This window comes from Syngnathus floridae, chromosome 1 (assembly GCF_059516105.1).
Source record: "Syngnathus floridae isolate MCC-2025c chromosome 1, RoL_Sflo_1.0, whole genome shotgun sequence".
In the NCBI taxonomy this organism is placed as follows: Eukaryota; Metazoa; Chordata; class Actinopteri; order Syngnathiformes; family Syngnathidae; genus Syngnathus; species Syngnathus floridae.
The window spans coordinates 4194182-4211761 of NC_142413.1; the positions used below are offsets into that span (position 1 = coordinate 4194182).

General features: G+C 44.9%; 2 protein-coding genes and 1 long non-coding RNA gene across 8 annotated transcripts in view; 1 reads left to right on the forward strand and 2 right to left on the reverse strand.

The window, feature by feature from the left end:
- ppargc1a (peroxisome proliferator-activated receptor gamma, coactivator 1 alpha) overlaps positions 1-474 on the reverse strand; it is a 146521-nt gene extending 146047 nt beyond the window's left edge. For 2 of the 5 annotated variants that reach the window (XM_088372478.1, XM_088372466.1), the window contains exon 1: positions 61-473. In XM_088372478.1, coding sequence (XP_088228604.1) covers positions 61-129 — 69 coding nt within the window. In that variant the 5' untranslated portion in view covers positions 130-473. Of the gene's footprint in view, positions 1-60 lie in introns of all 5 variants that reach the window. The other 3 variants (XM_088372501.1, XM_088372499.1, XM_088372472.1) reach the window with 2 other exon arrangements.
- A 1017-nt stretch (positions 475-1491) lies between these two features.
- On the reverse strand, positions 1492-15736 carry dhx15 (DEAH (Asp-Glu-Ala-His) box helicase 15). 2 transcript variants are annotated; one of them, XM_088384675.1, is made up of 15 exons: positions 15571-15736; positions 14563-14836; positions 14208-14401; positions 13973-14132; positions 13084-13302; positions 10365-10532; positions 7814-7900; positions 7592-7741; positions 7418-7526; positions 5137-5328; positions 4931-5053; positions 4693-4871; positions 4462-4631; positions 3422-3561; positions 1492-2926 (listed from the first exon to the last, which is right to left on the reverse strand). In XM_088384675.1, exons 1-14 carry the CDS (start codon positions 15573-15575, stop codon positions 3453-3455), a joined length of 2139 nt encoding a protein of 712 aa, XP_088240801.1. In that variant the 5' UTR covers positions 15576-15736; the 3' UTR covers positions 1492-2926; positions 3422-3452. The 2 variants fall into 2 exon arrangements, with proteins under 2 accessions (XP_088240801.1, XP_088240796.1); XM_088384670.1 differs by lacking the exon at positions 1492-2926 and having other exon boundaries at positions 3307-3561.
- Positions 7324-7798, forward strand: LOC148403481 (uncharacterized). The gene is made up of 2 exons (XR_015860255.1): positions 7324-7514; positions 7611-7798. It is a non-coding gene; the product is annotated as an uncharacterized LOC148403481 (long non-coding RNA).
- Positions 15737-17580: the final 1844 nt, after the last annotated feature.

A 17580-nucleotide genomic window follows, 5' to 3' on the forward strand; every position in this document is an offset into this window, starting at 1 on the left:
CACTACAAAATATATTCAAGCGTGTGCCAGAGTCAGCGGCATCATGCCGGAGTGTCCTACCTGCTCGCAGCGGCTCTCCCACGTGAGGCTGACCGGTTCGTCGTCGCTCCGGCGGACCCGGGTGTCCATTTTACTCGCCAGGCGCGTCAGGGTGGGTGATCCTCGAGATGGGATTCCGGTCGACACCGCTGCGACGAGTTCTTCCAGCCGGCCTGTCTGGCTGCGGACGGAACCGCGGGACCGTGCGGATGCAGGCGAGGCGACGAGCTCCGCCGGAATCCTCAGTCAGTCACATGGTGTGCTTCCCCACCCTCACTTCCCACTTCCCAAATAAAATGAAATAAAAATGATTAATAGCGCAAGGTGGATACCACGATTCTAAAAACTTTTTTGAAATTTTAATTGTTTTAAAATTTCCATCTTCCTGTTCTATGATGTTTTAGTTGATTGACATGTGTAAAACGGCAAATAATTAAAAAACTAAAACTTACGCAGCTGTCAACTTATTGTATACTATTCAATACGTACTTTGTTGTGATTGGCTAAAGTTGCCTTGTATCTCGGCGTTGCAGCGCCACCTGTTGTTCTGGCATGCGTTTCATACATTAATGGCAATGTAATGGCGTTTCTTGCAACAATATATTTGCGTATTTTAGCGCCAGTGACGTATGAGTGCTCCGACTTGGGCGTTTTTGGGCTACGAGCCATTGCTTTGTGATGCGAGCCAACAGTTACAAGCAGGATCCAAATGAGAGAGCCGAGCTGAAGAGGACAACTCCAAGAAATGTGGGGCGAGATAATTTTACATTTAAAAACAAATAAATTCATCTTAAAATGTACTTTAAAATGCACGAGTGAAGTGGGTGCAAAACTGGACTTGTGTGCTCCGTCCCATGAGCTCCAATCCCGATCCATTGCCGATCATATTAAAAAAATCATTGTCCTATTTAAATTCCAGGTTGGACACTGTTTGCTTTAGATAAGACACAAGGAAGAACAATTCTTCCATTCTTCTTTCCATTGAAGTTCAAGTTCAATGCCACCAGGCTTTGATACGCATAGCTGTGAAAAGAAAGACTTTTTTTTTTTTTTTTTTTTAAGGGAAACCAGGGGCAGCAAATACCAAAAAAAAAAGGTGCCCCAACATTGAACCCTGTGGAACACCATGAAGAGTGGGACTAAAGCCAACACAAAATGTCCTGCAAAATCTGACTGGAGAACCTCCATGATGTTATATTCATTCCCCAAATATATGTGCAGCACTTTTTCCAGATTTTTTTTTTTTTTTTTAATAAAAAGCAGCTTGGAAATGGGATAACTAAATAAGAGAATATTACTATTATTCAGTGTTTCCAGTCACTTTCTGTTCTTCCTGTTGAATGCATTACAAGATAATATTAGCACAAGTGCTATAATTCACAATAATCTGTCATGTTTATTGTAATTCCAGGTTTCAAAAGTACTCGTGGTATCGGAGTACTCAAGACCGAATACTATTTGCTGTCCTATATAAAGTATATACGGTCCACCGTGATGGTCCTGTTATGGCAGCGGAAGAAAAGTAAGCGTCACCTTATCCGCCGTAGAGAAATGTTATCTTCCCCGCGCCGTAGAGATTAATTTAAAGATAGCCGAGCGGTGTCATACGCTTTCGCAGCGCGTCAGGGGAGGGCCAAGGTGGCGAGCGTACGACACGGCTCAGCTCATTTGATACATGCATCTTGTGTTTCCTCTCTCCGAGCTGTCTCGTTTTCTGCCCGGCCACGCGTGAAAGCTTCTCACTGAATCAAATCAACAGCCGCAGACACTTTGGTGACAATACGTCCGTCCGTGAGGCTATGATGCTCCTGCGATGAGGCAAACGGGGTCAAAGTTCACCGTGAATAAATGAGGTCGAATCGCTCGGGCCTCGTGCCTCGGCGCCATTCCTGCGGGCCGCCTCGTCATCCATCAAGGCTAACCCGGCCTTCGTGCGAGCCCGCGTCGCTTGCCCGGGCGGAGACGTCGCTGTCGTAGGCGGCGTGATGGAATTGTTCCCTCGTACCCTCACCGGAGGGGCTATTACTTCAAATTAGCATACAAATTCAAACCGGGACAGATGGATTTGTCACATTCCCGTCGCCATCTTCCCCAAAAAGATTGGCTGTGCTGTGTGCGGAAAGATGGGAGATAAGACACCTGGCTCGGACGAGGAGAACAAAAAGAAAGCAAGGAAAGAAAAACCTGAGGAGGAACAGCGGGTGGGTGGGTGGATGGACTTCCCAGAACGCTGAGGTGTGCTGCAATAAAAGTTTCCTGCCTGCAGTCATCAAATGATGATGAGGCGCCGGACGGCCAGGATGGACTCCGGGGGTGGGGGCGGATTGGAACCGCTCATTCACACACCGCCCGCCCGCTTTGGGTAAAGTTAGTGAAACGACGCTCGGGTAGGTTAGCTCCCATTTTGGCTCACGACACAAAATTTAAATAGTTGTTGATATTGACCAATATCCGCTGTGTAATTTACACTGCAATTCGTCACTTGCCACTAGATGGCGCAAATTATCCTTTCACTTGATGCAAAATGACATCGAAGGAGCCTTTCTTATTTATTGAATGTCATTCGCTAGGTACAGGTGTACCTAATAAAGTGGCTTCTCAAGAGGTTTAAGCCAATGCTTTCTATTACAAGGAGAGGAAATCACTTTTGTGTGCACGAGTGTGTGCGATTCAGTTCAAAACACAAGTTGGCTCCGTAACGATTTTCATTTATAATTATAGCAGCCGGAATCGATGGGAAGTATCGAGCCTGAAAAAGTGTTCTTACCTCAGGATCAATTCCATATAATTTCCAGATCAGTGCCGACTAATGGCCTTTCTATTGGCTTCACTTTGGGAGGGATGACTCTCACTCTTTTTCGCTTTCTTGCTGGCAAAGGGCCACCCGCTTTTTGGAACAATGCAACAAAAAAAAAAAAAAATAAAACACATGCTAACCTCTTCAATTAGCACCTTAAAAGGCTCTTTCACACAAGTTGACGCGGATTGAGTCATACTCTAGTTGGCATATTTTTGACAGGGTACCATTATAGCCGACTTTAAAATACAGAAGCATAATAGGCTTAATTGCTCATCATTACCAGAAAAAAAAAAAATCCAAAAAGCGTATTTAAGCTTTTCGTAAGCCATGATAGCATAGCGAATTGATCTTAAAAGTTAAATATAACTGAAACGCGCTTAGGAAGTGATTCTGTCACATACCACTAGAGGGAGCCGAGTGACATCTTACATTTTAAAGGTCTGTGACCAAATTACAGACACTCTGGGTTGTTTTATACCAAAAATTATGTTTATGACGTGTAAGAGGCGTACATGTGACAGCAATCCAATTCTCAAAATAGATGAGCGGCGGATGCGAGACCTGACGAGATGGGAACTGTACCGGATGAAAGCCAATCTCGAGTTTCTTTTCTTCACAACTGCTTGGATGAGAGCTGGCTGTTGATGCGCTGCAACTGTCTCTTGGCTTCGCTCGGCGGGAAGTTGCTCATCTCGTAGTAGCGCGGGGCGATTTCCAGAAGCCTTGGAAAAAAAAACATCAATCATTAGTCTTCAAACTTTTTGATACGGGAGGAAGCGACTTGGTCATTTTCCAACATTTATTGAGCCAAAGTATATACTTGGCGTACGTAATATGCGTCACGTTTTCAGCGAATCGACGTCTCACGTGTTCTCACAACACTGATGGAGGAAGGAAAGAGATTTGGAAATGCAGGCACTATTTTGAGTTTGTAGCACACACTGTGCCGTCGACAGTTTTCTAGCTTCAATGAGAATGCTTGAAAAAAAAAAGTGCGATCGCAGAGCAGTATGCATTCAAGCTTTAAGAGTTCAAGAGTTTAAGTTCCCAGCAGATTGTGTGTGTGACTGCAGGAGGTCTTTGGATTTAATCGTTAGATTTAAAAACGTTGGACATTGTAAACGATGAGTTTTGCCATTGTAACATTGAGAGTTAAATATAGAAGTAAAAAAGACTCTTAACGTTAAGTGAAATCTAGAAAAAAAATTGAAATAAAATTTTTTAAATCAAAGTTTTAAATACATTTTAAAAAAAAGTCTGTCTTTAATTTATTTCTAAGAAAAAAAAATTCTGAAATGTCACTTTTAAAATTGTACTTCCAATGAAGTGGTAAATATCGTTGGATATTTTTTGTTTTTGTTTAGCAGGGACGTCGGTATCTGCTGAATGCAATGCAATTGTAATCTAAGTTCCTCATAAAATCAAGTGACCAGTAAAGTAAGTCATCTGTAAATTAACTAAATTACTTTTTCAACATACTATCTGCGGCAATATTCCTCACGCGCATCGATAGCTGTAATGAAACAGATTTTCTTTGCAGTCAGGAAATAATCGTACCAACTGAGTTCAATTGCATCATTTCCGCACCGGTTGCGATTGATGAGCGTGTGGGCGGGACTCACCACTGCGGGTGGATGCGGCTGCACATGCGGATGTAGTTCTTGGCGGTGAGCACATACTCGCCGTAGAGGAGCCACTCGGGCTTTTGGCCCAGCGCGCTGGACGGGTGAAGTTGGACCACCTGCTTGTCCTTCACCGTCAAATAGTGACCGCTGCGCTGCAAGTGAGCAACCTGCGCTAATCAAGAAAAGTTTGTCATTAAACAATTCCGTAAAATGCAAAATAACTCAGACCTGCATGAAGAAGCCGGTAAGTAGCGCGCGGCGGACGTGGACGTCGTCCCCTTCGCAGCTTCGCCGGGGCAAGCCCAAGCGCTCGATGATCCGGCCTAGCTGGAGGCGCGCGCTGTCCGCCGCCATCAGCGAGCGATAGCTGACAAAGTTGTCGTAGCACCACTGCGACGATCGGTGGCCTGCCGAGGAAGGCGATCGGGTAGGAATCGGGATGAGGGGAGGGCGAGCACGGACTTACTTTGCTGGAAGGCGAGGTAGACGTTGAGAAGAGTCAGGTGGTCTCCGTCCGGGTGAGCCAGACGCATCTTGGCGTCGTCGGCCGCCTTTTTGGCTGCGGGGGGTCGCAAGAAGCACTGCGGGACTAAACAAGGTTGGGATGGGCCCACAGGGAGAAGTTAAGATGGGCAAAGTACAGACCGCACTTGAAAAAAAAATTGGACCAACCTGACAGCATGGCGGTGATGGAAAGCGCCTCGTCCGAGCAACCCGACTCGCAGCTGGCGACCACCATCTTGGCCAGCTGCGGATCCAGCGGGAATTCGGCCATCATGGCGCCGAGATCCGTCAGGTCGCCGTCGTCGTCCAGCGCCTCCAAGTGGTTGAGCAGCTCAAGGGCTCGCATCAGGGTCTCGGGAGCTGCCGGGGAGGGACGGGACCGATTGTGCAACAAGAAACTCAAACATTTATGATTTATTTTTAAACCTTTCTTTCAGTACAGTTTTTATTAACTTATGTGCAATACATTTATTTGAATAGTTATCCGAGTACATTCTAAATAAATATACATATTTATATGATGCGGATGGCAACATTTACGTTGTAATATCACCATTCACCACTAGATGGCAGACATGGCTTAGCTGCACTTATTCTGTGCTCCTATCTAGTAGCACAGATGTAAAAAAAACTGTGGTTCCATGGTCGAAATGGTTAAAAAAAATGTTGGGTATCACAAAGGCTTTTCCTGAATGTTTGACTCCCATCGTGAGGCATCGGGGCGAGCACATCAAGTGAACTGTACTACACTCACTGCAGGCCAAACCCACATTAAACCTGGTTGCGGCTCAAAGGAACTTCTTTTGTAGATGTCACGAGGCAAATGAAACCATCGTCCGATAAGTCATTGGCGTTTGGGGCTGATTAGCCCGACAGCACCCCCCCCCCCCCCCCCCCCCAACACACACACACACACACACACACAGTGGCGGGAACAGGCAAACAAAACACGCTGTTAAGTCTTTATATCACAGCGCGTCGCCTCTGGAGACACATCCCTGGCTGGCCCATTTACTCGGAGGCGGGCGCATAAAAATCGATCGGAAGCGACGAGATATTATAAAGAGTCTGTCCAGGACTCAAAGCTAGCGGCGGCTTCCAGGAGCTTGTTAGGTTGCGGCGTCAATGCCACCGGTGCATCAAAGGAATAAAAAGTCATCTTTCCTCCCCACTTGAGCTCGTTCTCGCTTGGCCGGTCGACGAGGCCGATCCGATATGTTGACGCTTCCATTTTGTGAGGAATGCGGGGGTGATGGTGGAGGTCAGTCACTGGAGGAATATAAAGGAGGAGGCAATCGTCGAGGCGATAGCGCCGCTATTGATGTAACCAATTTCGTTCGCAAAATGGCGCTTGCCATGCTGGACGGAGGTGGGGGGGGGCGAGTAGATGGGTTTAATCTCGGAGGTGAGATGAAAACTATATTATGGCGAGGAGGAAAAGGGGGGGAGGCGGTCTCCTCGGGAAGATGTAGTAACGCACGCTCTCACAGGGGAATCTGCTTGGCCTAATTCCGCCGTGATTCACAGCAACCGCCGCGCGTTTCCAAGTCAAACTGCTCATCAAAACCGCAAGCGCTCCGAAAATCTCCAAATATGCCGCGTTTGATATCTGCCGGGATCATTTGATCTCGTCATCTTTCGCCGGCTCCCGAGTGACGCAGCGGATCCCCATTTCAAACGGCCGCGGGGTTTCAGAGCGTCTTCTAACTGCGTTTGTATCGATTAAAACGACACTGATCCCAATCAAGACGACGGCGTTGTCTGATATCAAATCAAACACGAGAAGACGACGGTTCCCTCGCTGTATGGCGGTTCATCTGTTGCAGCGTCGCTTGATTGCAGATGGTTTTCTAAAATCGGGTTTTTATTTCATCTTCTTTTATTGAATATGTAGCCGCGCCATGCGCGTTAAAGTAAAAGTTAATTAGAAGGTTAATCAGTGCTAATTCCTGCTAGCCCGTCTCTGACATTTCACAGTATTTGTTAGCAATAAGCTAACTGACAGTTACACGATTTGGTGTTCAAATGTAAAGTGTTGAATTCTATTTTGGTTAAAGTAAAAGTAAATTAGCAAGTTTTTTTTGGTAAATTAGCAAGTTAATCAGTGCTAATTCATGCTAACCCGTCTCTGACATTTCACAGTACTTGTTAGCAATAAACTAACCGACGGTTACGCGATTTGGTGTTCAAAAGTAGTGTTGAATCCTATTTTGGTTAAACTACAAGTAAATTATCAAGTTTTGTTTTTGTAAATTATCAAGTTAATAAGTGCTAATTCCTGCTAGCCCGTCTCTGATATTTCACAGTATTTGTTAGCAATAAGCTAACCGACGATTACGCGATTTGGAGTTCAAATGTACAGCGTTGATTTCTATTTTGGTTGATGTGTCACTTTTAAAACGCACTTTTTCAACTATTGTAAGTGGATCTGGAATCCTTTCACGCTAACCTGGTGGATCCATGAAGTCAAAACGCACCAGGTCGTCAATTCCCAACTTCTTCAGCTGCAGCACCGTGGAGCCCAGATTGGACCTGAGGATCTCTGGGTAGGCATTGTCCTGTGCCAATTGAAGGTACAGTAAGCAAAGCATGATTACTTTTTCTGAGATTTACCATGTCCTACCTGCATTTCTGTCCTGTAGGTTTTTTCCGTGTATAGGCGGAAGCACTTCCCGGGACGCGTGCGTCCGGCTCGGCCCATCCTCTGTTGCGCCGACGATTTGCTAATGGCCGTCACCAAAAGGGACTCCACTCGGATGCGAGGGTTGTACACCTATCCGAGCAGGAATTCAGCCCTTTATACTATGAAATAAATCCAAATAGTAATAAATCAAGCTTTGCCGACCTTTTGCTTGGCAAATCCAGGATCGATCACAAACACGACACCGTCGATGGTGACGGACGTCTCGGCGATGTTTGTTGACACGATGACCTGTGTGGTCAAATGAGTCTTCGTGACACTCGTAAAACAGAGTCTGTAAAACCAAACTGAGGCAAGGAAAAGTTATATTTGCAAACAGAAGAGGAGACAGAATGTCCAGCGCGTCGCGGGATCAGTTTTGATGACAATTATCCCCACGGTAAGGCCGGCGATGAGAAATGACAGTCAAATGAGTCATCGCAGCCGACGGGTCTCTGGCTGTCAGCATCCACGCAAACGGCACATCACGCGAAGGCAAAAAAAAACGCCCGCCGCCGCCGCCGGGGTGAGTTCTACTTATATAACGAAAGCCCTTTTAGATTCATCACAGCACTCGGGACTGTGACGGCTGACTAATGGCCCACTCCAACTGGCAACTGCCTCTCGAGTGTCATAACTTAATGTGTGGGTGGGCGTCGGGCGAAAGAAAAAGAATGCTTCTTTCGGGAGCGTCGGCAACTCGTGGTTACCTACCGCCGCTGAGATGAGGCCACCGTGAATCTAAATAAGTGGGAAAAACCTTGGAGAATAATTACGCTGTATTCAGCAGATACTGTCAGCAAACCTGAAAGGAGCACAAAATGGCCGCTTGAAAATAAAATTTTCGTTTTGGGTAAGGCTTTATCAGGCTTGTTTTTTATCTACTTGTGATAAATGTTGTGTTGCTAAGTGATATTTTCAAACCCAATTTTGCCAATTTATATCATTTAATGGCCGGACAACAAACCAGGAATTAGCATAAAATGGTTGCTTCAAAACAAAATCAAAGACTTATGTCGTTTTGGGCAAAGATTTATCAGACTATTTTTGTATCTACTTGTAATAGATCAAATTTTGTGTTGCGAAATGACATTTTCAAACACAATTCTGTCCTTTTTTAATGTTTATGGCCAGTCCGCAAAACTGAAATTAGCATAAAATGGCCGCCTCAAAACAAAATAGCAGACTTGTTGTTTTGGGCTTCTTGAGACTTTTTTTCATTTATTTAGATAGAGATGTCCACCCAATTTTACAAGTGACATTTTCAAACCCAATTCTGTCCATTTTTAATATTTGATGGCCAGTTGGCAAATCTGAAATGAGCATAAAACAGCTGCTTCAAAACAAAATGGCAAACATTTTGTGTCTTGTTTGGCATCATTTTTTGAGACTTTTTCCTACGTCTACTCATGAGAGACATGTCGAATTTGGCTTTGGGAGCTAAATTCCTTTTTTAAATTTTTAAGAACTGAACTCTACGTTATTTCGGAAACAAGGCGGCTGAGCACTGAGGGGATTTAAAAAGCGCCGATACTCGAGGTTGTCTTCGGGCCAGAAGCAGCTGCCGCGCATGACACCCTCTCCCATTTCGCCGTCATATAGTTGGCTTCATTGACTGCATTGATTGTGAAGGATTATCTCGGCCGGGGCCATTACGCCCGACGCCTGCTGGCTCCTTCCAGTGTGTTGGTGCGCCGGATAATCCGGGCCTTGCTTCATCAGTAATATCATTAAAGCGTCGTTTCTGCGTGTTATTTCTGGGTTATTACCTGCGGAGGGAGCAAGCGCAGCGGCTAACGCGGGCCATCGCTCACTGTTTAACGCTCGGGACGCGAGCTTTGTTGACAAATAAAGCCTCGATTTAAAGTGAAGGGAGCGTCAAATGACGCCGTCGCATTCAAAAGCGTCGAGAGATTTTGACGGAACACTCCAGATAAACTCATTTTGGCACATTTGTCCAAGTGAGATTACAGTCTTGGAAAAGGGGGGGGGGGGGGACGCGGCAAGACAATCAGCGGCTCTCCCGGACAAATGGCGAATAAATGACGAGCGAGTGCTTTATGTTAATTGAGGGCTGCCTAATGCAGTCGTTAGCATGCGCAGCGGCGGGCGTGACAAGCCTTAATTCTTTTTCACGACTTCCTCTCGGGGAGGCTCCGATGACATCTCTGCATTTTTCACTCGACGTGAGGCCGAACAGGAGTACGTGTTACCTCCTCCTTCCATTTGGAGCAAAGATTGGCTCAGGGAGTCGCTTCTTACTTTATTTCCCCGTTAGTATCAATGACTCAAAAACAGCGGGGCCGAACTGTGGGAACCATGTTCGATTTCATACCAGGTTTAGTTTTGCTAGGTTGTTGATTTTGGCACCGGGTTGCCAAGAGTTTTGTATTTACAAATCCAAAACATTCTTCAGAAAATGCTAATAAATATTCATGGTTCCCTGCATGGGGGAGAGGGGAGGTGTGAAAAAAATACCTGAAAATATCCAAAAGTCAAAGCATATTTGGGGGAGGCAGTGCCCCCACGGCCACCCCCTTAGCTCTGCCAATGTACAGATAGATTTCACTTTCAACAGGACAAACAAACACACTAATGCAAAAACAAAAACACTCCTCAGAAGTGACATCACGCACTAGGCCACACCCCTTAAAGGCACACATCCAACATGTTCATCAGTCTGAGCTTTGCGTCCGATTGCCAACTTTTTGTTTACCTTCCTTCCGATGGCGCCGTTGGGTTTATTGGCAGGAGGCGGCTCGAAGATCCGTTGCTGCTGCAGCGACGGCAACGTGGAGTACAGGGGGATGATTTTTACCTCGCCGGCATCAGGCCCCAGGTCGTTGACCTCCGCCTCGATGCGCTTGCAAGCTTCCTCGATTTCCTGTAAAAGACACGGCGAGCGACGATCAAACAGAGCGTCCGGGAAAGAGTTGACGCCGCAACTTCAACATGAACCGCAGCGAGCGATCACGGAAAATGTGACGTGCGAGGCAGCCAGACACAAGCACGCTTCGTGATTCTGCAGCGCTGTAAAGCGGATTGTGCCTCACCGCCGGCAAGTCACTGAGTCAGGCGCAAGCTTCTGGAGCCAGACTGAAGGAAGGCTTGAGTGGCAGCAGGAGTTAGAGAACATGACAGTGCCAGCGCAAGGCGACACGTGCGCGCCGAGGCGACAGGCTGCACACTTTTATTGTATTGCGCTCACATCCACATAGAAACACCTCAAAACTGCACATGTGCTTGTTCTTTTTTTTTTTTATCTTTTAACTGTCAACATTGAGGCCTGGATAGGACAAGGGACGACAAGCCTGGGCTGTAGCATCACCTGCAGGCCAACGAAGGTATTACATTGACAGCAAGCCAGCAAAAAAAATGCAAAGAAAGATCAATGCATGGCAAGCAAAATTACATTAAAAAATAAAAATAAATAAAGAGACACTGAGAGAAGGATAGAGAGAAACAGAGAGAGAGAGACAGGCAGACCGAGATACTGTACAGTCAAACACGTGTCCGAAATGTGGCCCGGGGACCATTTGTGGCCCTCGGTCTATTTTTTTCAGCGGCCCCCAGCATATGCAAAAAACAACTATTGACCCAGTCTGCAACTTTATTGGCTGCGGGCGTTGAAAAGGCAAAAGGGTGTGATCCACCTGATAACTGCAATGACTACTACTAATATAGTTTTTTGTTTTCTTTTTTTTTTATCCGTTGAATGTGATCGAGCAAACCCGCCCCGGTGGTCCCCGCGTACACGAAATGAAGTCAAAGCCCGCCAATGGCTGTGTGCCTCTTAATCAACGCGGTGACAAGTGGGGAAACGGGAAATCGTAATAGATCGGTCAAATTAGCCGGTGTATTAATAGCCAATCAAGCCCTGGGAAGCGGCAGCTGCTGTGGAGACAAAAAAACGGCGCTCTTTGCCAAAGCGCTGGAAGCAAGCTGGGCTGGCGTTCCCGGAGGAATACGGCCCACGTGTTGGGTCGGGCCCACCAGCCAATGCTTTCCTCCGTGAGGCCAATCTCTCTGGATTTTCCCTGCTCACCACACCGCAGTGGGGGGGAAACTTAAATATTAGGACTTCGTTTTACGCGACAGCTGGGATGGGTCTGGTGTTGAGAGCAGGTGCAGCCTTCCTCATGCTCCAAAAGAGGAGAAAAAAAATAAAAGACAGACACAGATTGCCTCCCCATCATTAGTCCATTTGAAAGTTGCTACCAGGTCTTGGAGGTGAAGAAGAGCTGGAAGGAGGCTGCAACGGCACCCTTTGAACGTTGCGCTCCTTCAACCCAATTAGGATTCCAGATAGTAAACATACCACCACCAAAAAAAATACAGAGCATGACCCGAAAACATCACAGATGGTTGAAGTATGTGCGAGACAAGGCCTGAATTTGAAAAACAAAAAAATCCTTCACCATTTTTTTTTTTTTATGATCTCAGACCACAAGTTTGACCATTTTTTTGTCTTATGACACAAGCAAACTGTGTCACAAACAAGTGTCCATCAAACCCCATTTTCCATGTTTGCAGGAGAGCAAATGATGGGTAGGTTTGAGGTCATATCTAATTATTTCCTGCAATGACAATAAGAAAAAAAAATCATTTAGATTTCCAAAGCAGCACCTTATGCATGTCTATCAGGCTCCAGGTTGCAATCTAGAGACGTTTTTTGAGCTTTTCAGTGCGCATGTGTGTGTGTTCACCCAGTTGTAACCAAATTCATCATTCCAAGAATGAACCCTGCCCTCCATTACACATCAATGGGCAAAGCGTGTGCACGAAGGAAAAAAATGATTTCAGGAGATGGTGCGGAGGAAGGCTCGATTGGTCGGTCACTCGTCTCCTCATTGCTTAGGTATGCTATTTGCATTAGTATTCTTAAGAAATTGTATAGATTGCGTCCAGTGGACCCTCGGAGCTGGAGTGGCGGACAAACAACTCAAAAGGTGACCAAAATTTTCAAGTAATGGGGTCCCAAACAGGAAGTGAGAATTATCGGCTTTGTTTGAACGATAATAGAAGCTATATTTGGTGACGATTAGCAAAAGTTAGCTCAAATCTGACACATCTGACATGCTAGATGTTTTCTAGCCAGATATTGAGCTGCTCTTACATCAATCACGATTTAGAGAATGAGAGGTGGTTAAAAATGTACCCTTACACACCCGTTCACATTATATGATCGGAAAAGTTTTGACCCTGAGTGAGTTGAAAACATTTAAGAATTTTAGTTAGCTAGCTATCTAGCTAAGAGGAAAAACTCACCCACTGTTCTGCTCTTTCTAAAATGCCCCAAACTACCACAAGATTGATTTAAAGCCTTGTTTACTGCTTTAAGATTATAATTTGTGGTATATTCACAGTTTAAACTATAAATGAAGCAATTATAATGAATTATTGCTATGCTATGGATTACAAAAGTGCAGTCGTACCTCTTGCCCAGTAAGGAACAGTAAAATATCCCCTGGGTCCTGTTCGCACATGTGGATCTGGACCACCGTGCGGACGGCCGCCTCCAGGTAGTCTCGCTCGGGTTCGGGCGTGTAGAAAACCTCAACGGGGTGCGTGCGTCCGGGGATGGACAGCAACGGGCAGCCGTCAAAGAACTTCTGGAACTTGCCGGCATCCAACGTGGCGCTCATGATGACAATCTGCAGCACGAAGAGACATCAGAGGAGAACGGGTGATTACGGCGCGGGCACACAAGCGGAAAATGAGTTTATATTTTGTCATGAAGAAGATGATGATGATGACACGAGGCGATAAAAAGCCACACGGGATGATTGAAGCTGTTTATTAGGCTTCCGGATGCCATCGCAAGATGTTGGCGACCTACACGGAACACGGCAGTTCTCGTCCGCCCGTGTTTGGCAAACGGCATTCCCTCACAAGCCGTCAGGTGGAGGGCATTAAGGTTCTGATGGGAAGCGCTTCACCCGCTTTTCAATCTCCGCTATTTTCCGGGGCCAGCGTCTCGGCATTTTTCGCTTTACGCTCGGCGGGGCATCGTAATTGCTCTTAATCAAGGCAAATTAAATGTCCCGGATTCGGCGGCCGAGATGGGGAGGGCGTGCGGTAGAGCGGAGGAGCGTTGGCAATAACCTCGGATTCTACAATGACAAACAACGAAGGCGTTATCCATCTGCTTCGTGAGTACTACGGTTAACGGCCGAGTCGGATGTTGGTTTCTTTGTTCGGAACAACAAGGATATCTCCGTTGATTTTAGGTAGGAACCAAATACCAGACATATGTGTATATTTCCGGAAATGTGCAGTGTGAGAAGACGACAGGTTCTAATTGGGGGACTTAATTGCATTTACCTTGAGGTCGGCTCTTTTTCGGAGCACCCGCTTGAGGACGCCCATGAGGATGTCTGTAGCGAGCGTACGTTCGTGGGCTTCATCCAGCACGATGACGGCGTAGTGCTCCAGCCGTGGGTCGCTCATGGCTTCCCGTAGCAACATCCCATCCGTCAAGTATCTTTGGAGATAAAATGTGATTTGGAGATATTTCTGTTGGAACCCTCAGAGTGCTTAGAAACTGCGATGTTCTTACTTGAGCACGGTCTTGGAAGAGCTACAGTCCTCAAAGCGGATGGAGTAGCCCACTTCTTGGCCCAATGTGACGTCCATTTCATCGGCTACCCTCCGGGCGACGCTCATGGCCGCCACCCGCCTGGGCTGGGTGCAGGCAACCGCCCGCTTGGCTCCTGCCGTGGATTGAATCGTTTCCACGCACCACTGGGGGATCTGACGGACAAATAAAGCGGAAGTGAGAAGAAAGGTTCCAGAACTGGATGATGATTAGCACCAACATTTGTTGAAAACAGGAGATTAGCGCGACTCGTGGTAATTCGCTTGATGATAGCTCACGTTATTCCCTCTTTATATGACCCACATGTTTGTTCTACCTGTGTGGTCTTTCCAGAACCGGTTTCTCCTACAATGACAAAACACTGGTGATTCATCAGGATGTGTGTGAAGTTCTCTCGGTAGTCCCACACAGGGAGCTGCTGCCGCTTTTTGAGGATCTGGTAGTAGCGAGCCGTGTGGGGCAGCTCGGTGAACGGATTGATGTGCTCTCGCTCGGTGGGTTGCCTTAAATCGTTCTCCATGTTTCCACGCTGAACACGAGGGCCAGCCCTTGACCACTCATCAACACCTCGGACCCTCTCCCGGTCACGCCTGGAGGAGATAGCGACGGATACACAAAACAGTATTAAGTGAGGATTAGGTATTGCAAACCCAAGTAAGTGGAAACCATAAGACAAGAATTTCACATCATTTATTGTGAAAATAATACTGCAACTGAAAACAAATGGTTGGTTTCGTGCTTATCTTTATTAAAAAATAATAGCAGTAAATATTTATAATCAGCATGTTGGTTTGGGCAGGTCTGGGCATAGCTGCCACATTCAATATGGCGGGCACATACCCGTATTGTAACGATGAGCTCAAAGAGGCGTCTATGTATTCCTTCATACGGCTCACCAGGATTCCGTCATTATATTGGGGAGAAAAACTCCTCGCAATAATTTATTACAAGATAGTAAGGACTGACTTGTAGCATTTTATAACAATAAATAAAACCAGAGTGTTGTTGTGGACAAAACTTCCTTAGTGCGAGTCACATGACCTCTGTCAGCCAATTGTATTAATGCTAAACCAAAGCGAGTCGCCAGCTGTCAAACTGCTATAAGTCTGTCTTTTAATAACATATTTGTGAAAAAAAGCAACACATTTTATATCCAATTACTCGCTAAAATATGTTGACTTTGTGCAAACGATGATGTTTATTAAAATACCCCTAATTATCAACAATGCTGGACTAGCTTCACGGGCTGCCGTATGCTACAATCACGCTCCATACATTCTGATCTGAATCGAAAGTGAGAAATGACAGGCAGGTTCGTCCTCACCTCATCGTGTTTATCCTTGTACACCTGTCATGGGATCGACACTTGGCATGTTTGCAAGAATGCGAGTCGTTCAAGCTTGATCAGGATGACGAGAGAGATGTTGATGCACTGAGCGGACGCCCCCTTCGGCTCCAAACGCTGCTACATCTTCATCTGCAACACTGACAGCATCATTACATGACTACTTGGAAAAATACATCACGTACAAATTTAAAATGAATTAAAAAATATAATCAAATACATTTCCTAATCGGTTGAACAACCTGCAGATCATTTCAGAATTGATAAACATCTGATTATCCGGTTATCAAATTAATCGACTGAAAGTAGCCTGGTTTCTTATGTGTTTAATCAAAACAGCTCATTTACTCTCTGCTTTTATTTTGGAAAACAATATTCAACATTTGATTTCATGGCGGATGCTAATGAACCAAACCAATATCGAATCGTCATCATATGTGTATTTTTGCAGTTTCTGCAATGTAAATATGAAATAATGTGGCTATTTTAATTGTTTTTCCCAATTCATTGATTAATTGAAATAAATCACATGTGGTTAAATCAGTTAAAATAATGATTAGTTGTACCATCAATATTTGTAAATACCAAATCGCTCTCGATTACAAACCTACATATCCCATTCTAAAGAGAGCATTTAAAATCATTTTAAAACATTTTTTCTTTTCCTTGTAACTGTCAAACCATTTTAATTAATCATAGACATATTTTAAATGGTTAAAATCATGCTCTGCAGTTGTGTGACTCATCATAAATGACAACCTAGTCCCAACACATTTTAGCCATCAACATGACTCAGCAAAATAAATAAATAAATTGGTGGCGCTCAAACCCTCTTTTCTATTTTTTCATATTTTTTAAAAAATTAATTGAATCAATTCAATCCTGATTAAAATACAATAAAAAAGCCGTCCTGCAATGCGGCTTTAGCACTGTTTTCCTTTTCAGCTATCATACTACTGATTTAGCAGTATGCTTTGCAAGCTTTTGTTCACCTTCTATTGTGATTCTATATAAAAAGATGAGTGACAAGCTCTGCTTGTTTCCCTCTTCTGGCGCACTGCTGCTCTATTCTGGCAGCTAATAACAAGGCCTGTCAGCAGCAGAGCAGAAAGTTACACTTGTCAAGTCATATGCCCTAAAAGCTGCGGGCGTCCAGCCGTCTCCCGAGACACGAGAACAGTCGGGCCATCGCAAAGACGAAAAAAAAATCAGCCGCCTGCGAGAGTCATTAACCTCAACTTGGAAAGTGCGGCCTTGGAAAAGTCCATCTTCGCCCTTCAACCTTGGATGAGATGATGATGGTCACACTTATTGGAGTTCACGTGCATGTGGAGACTTTTTTCACTGCAGGTGTCATGAAATTGTGCGAAAAGGCAGAAAAAGTCTTCCAGTAAAAATACAATGAAGGACAACTATGTTTATCGAACCACGAAAGGAATAAAATAAGTAGCATGAGCGATTGATTGCTTGCTGTTTATACAGGTTTATTCATATAAAGTTTTTTTTTAACTAGTTAGAGCCCAGGTTTCAAACTTAAGGCCCGGGGGCCAGATTTGGCTCACCACAATAATTTATATGACCTGCGAAAGTAAATCAAGCATTTCATGATGCTAGGGAAAATCTGAACTAAAATGTCTAATTTGTATTTGTAATAAATAATAACATTGAGATATTGCAATGATTTTTTTTTGTTACAAACCCATGAATAAAAGGTCGTGGTCAGTCATTCAGAGCTTTTTTTACTGCTTAAATAATGCAAAATATACAGTGAATGAATGAATTGACAAGGACCAGGACAAGTCAGGTCATTTTGAAACTGGGAGTTGATGATTTAAAAAAAAAAATCTTGCTGCAAAAAACTGGCCCTATGTGTCAAAATAGGAACAACATTCATCAGATTAATTCCATTTATTGCAACCTTTTTAAAAACCGTCCTCGACCACAATATTTCCATGAAAATCCCACACGAAGCTCCGATGTTGGAATTTA

What these genes read in the sequence shown, in the direction of transcription:
- dhx15 (XM_088384675.1), bottom strand. An exon ending in TCTTCCAAGACCGTGCTCAA is followed by an intron (nt 14,133 to 14,207) that starts GTAAGAACATCG and finishes TTATCTCCAAAG; the next exon opens with ATACTTGACGGATGGGATGT. An exon ending in AGCCGCATCCACCCGCAGTG is followed by an intron (nt 3,562 to 4,461) that starts GTGAGTCCCGCC and finishes TTTTTTTCCAAG; the next exon opens with GCTTCTGGAAATCGCCCCGC.